Raw genomic sequence first — 2,866 nt, 5'->3', positions numbered from 1 at the left:
TATATATATTACTCTTCAGACATCTGTAGATGGCAATTTCTTAATTAATCAAGCAAGTACTTTCCCAAATCCCCTAAATCAGGTATAATTTAATTAGACTTGTATGTTCACAAAATTATTGTAAAAATAAAATGATTATTATCTCACATTATCCAATAAGTTTGATTAGAATGACTTAACCTTAACGGAGTTCTTTAATTACATAATAATTGATTCAAAAAACTGATTCTTAAAGCCCTAAACCTCTTGGTCCTGTGTATTAGATAGTTTTTTTTGCTGCATTGTTTCTAAACAAAGCAATTACTTCTTATTTATCTCTCTCTGGCTGGCAGCTGTCATAAAACCGCCTCGGACTTTCAGGCTGTAGTTTTTATCTTCGCAGGGCCATTACAAAAATTTTCAGTCGATACGAGCAAGATTTATGTCAGAAATCCGTGAGAGCAGTGAGCTCTGACTTGCTGTCAGCTGATGCTCAGAGCAGGTTTGACGGGGATTTCTCGTGTCCACATTCAGCAGAGATCACATGAGCAGGGAGGCGTGTACCTCTCTTCTCCACAGCCTCGGTGCAGAGCCTGACGAAGCGAGGGACGGTGCTCCTTTCTCGCTCGCAGAGCATCTCCAGACGACAGCCGAACACCTGATCTGAGGAACGATAACAGATGGACACAAAGCTGATGTTTTTTGTTTTTTTTTGGTTATCTTAAGGGTTCCTTTAAAGATTGGAGAGCGACAAGCTCAAGTTCATCTACTGTCACGTTGCACGTTCACTCCAAGAGAAGCCCATCAGGGTTGACTCAGTTCCCAGCAGACGTGTATGATGCAAGTCACCCAGCGTACTCTGAAGACTGCAGGGTTACTCAGATGTGTGGCACCAGCATGCAGCTTTAATGATACAGCACATGTTTTACAACGTAGTTACGAATACTTCAACTGCATCTAGCTCAACGCGCGTTACTGTTGTCTAATTTCATGTGCTTCGATAGACATTTTCAGGAGCCACACCGTTCATCCGAACTGCTTCAGTGTTTCATCAAAAAGGCAATTCCAGTCCCTAATGAGAAGAAAGCTGGGGCCACATCCATAATCTTTACCGCCTGCCACCAAAAGGTGAAGGCAGAGTCTGTTAATCAAATATCTAACGAACTATTAGATAACTTTTAATTAAAACTAGCAGAAAGTAATTATTGGGTGTACATCTACCATCTTTTTGGAGTCAAGCCAATCCAAGATGGCTGCCACAGCCAAATTAATTTAAATAAAACAAAAATCGGCTACAACTTAGACAATTATGCAGATATTGAGCTAGAACTTGGTGTGGTAGTAGCAAAAAATTGTTGATTGCTATAGATTATTGTTTAAAATGTTGACATTATTTAAAGTTAAAGCTGTCTGTTAGCAAAATATCTCAAGAACCACTGGACAGATTTGAATGAAATCTTCAGGTAACAGCCAGAGGAGCCAACCCAACAGAAGACGGCTGCTAAAGCTAATCAACATTAGCAAACAAAAAAAATGGCTCTAACTTTGTCTGTTTTGCAGATATTACGCTAGGATTTGATGTGGTAGTAGCTGAGAGTCATTCGCAACACAAACTCTAAGCATGGCGTCTCGCATGAGATTGTGTATAACATTATTTTCTCTGCTATTTTTCAACCTAAGATGATCTCTCATATAATTTGTATGTTCAAAAACTGGACCCTGAGCGCTCACTGTGGTCTGAATGTTCAGGACACTTCGCAATTAAACAAAAGCAAAAACTCCCCCAAACCAGAGACCCTCATTTACAGCTGTGTTTCCGCTCATGCTGCAGTTCACGTGCAGAATGTTTGACCACGCTGGTTTAAAATTTTGTTTTAATTCTGTAAAACATTGTTGTAAAAATTCTGCATGAATTTTTTAACTTAAGCTAAATTATTTTCTTACTGGGTCAGAATTTGTTGTCAAAAAGAGGAGGATGTAGGCCTGAAATGTTGCATGGAAGAAACACTGAAGGGTTTTGTTAAATAACTGAGAATAAAGACAGTGCTGCTGTAGGAACAAAACAAAGAAACAAAAAGGAAACGCAGTTTTCTTATCGATAAAACACACACACACACACACACACACAAGAATCTGAGAGAACACAAAGGGAGTATCACTATGATGAGTGACATCTTCAGGCTGGAGTACATAATACATTAAAAATGCAGACTAAGTGAAATTAACCAAGAAAAAATATTATTTATACCAGCTATTTATATGATTTTGTTAATAATAAGAGTGGTTTCTATCTGGTACGATAGTTATTTAGTAAATCAGGAGTTTGTAAAATAGAAAAAAAGAGTGACTTTTTTATTTGTTTAAAATAGAGGTAGACAAATAAACAATTAATATATAGTACCTCATTTCCAGGCTCCTAATATGTTAATACAGTAGTCCCTCGCTATTTTTTGCGGACTTGATCTATCTCGGTTTTTCAAAATAAGATTGGACATGACACTATTAGCTGCCTGATGGATGAGCCGCACGATCGGCATGGAATTTATATTTAAAATGAATTATTTTAAAGCACCTGCTGCACCTGTGTGCAGCCCACACTGCAGGAGAAACTTCATCCTGCTCCTCCTCCTCCTCTGTTGATCTGTGTTCTGCAGTGGAGAAGTGGGCGTGGCCGAGAGCTGAGATCATGACATTCTGTGCTCTTTCAGAGCGTTTAGAGTTTAGAAACATTGTTTAGAAACATTGTTTAGAATATTGTAATAATGTGGGAAGGGTTTATAACACCTTTATATATATATCCATATATCCATATATTCATCCATCCATATATATATATATATCCATATATTCATCCATCCATATATATATATATATATATATATATATA

At 37.5% G+C, this 2,866-nt stretch overlaps 1 protein-coding gene across 1 annotated transcript in view; it reads right to left on the bottom strand.

Annotated features, from left to right (window-relative positions):
• Nucleotides 1-2,866, bottom strand: part of arhgap9 (Rho GTPase activating protein 9) — a 49,100-nt gene that overhangs the window by 9,104 nt on the left and 37,130 nt on the right. Inside the window, exon 16 of the mRNA XM_037678797.1 lies at nt 544-642. Within this exon, the coding sequence (XP_037534725.1) occupies nt 544-642 (99 nt within the window). The remainder of the gene's footprint in view (nt 1-543; nt 643-2,866) is intronic.

Source organism: Nematolebias whitei, chromosome 7 (assembly GCF_014905685.2).
Source record: "Nematolebias whitei isolate Nwh7 chromosome 7, NemWhi1, whole genome shotgun sequence".
In the NCBI taxonomy this organism is placed as follows: domain Eukaryota; kingdom Metazoa; phylum Chordata; class Actinopteri; order Cyprinodontiformes; family Rivulidae; genus Nematolebias; species Nematolebias whitei.
The sequence above is the reverse complement of the archived record's forward strand: the minus strand, read 5'-3'. Positions and strand labels throughout refer to the sequence as shown.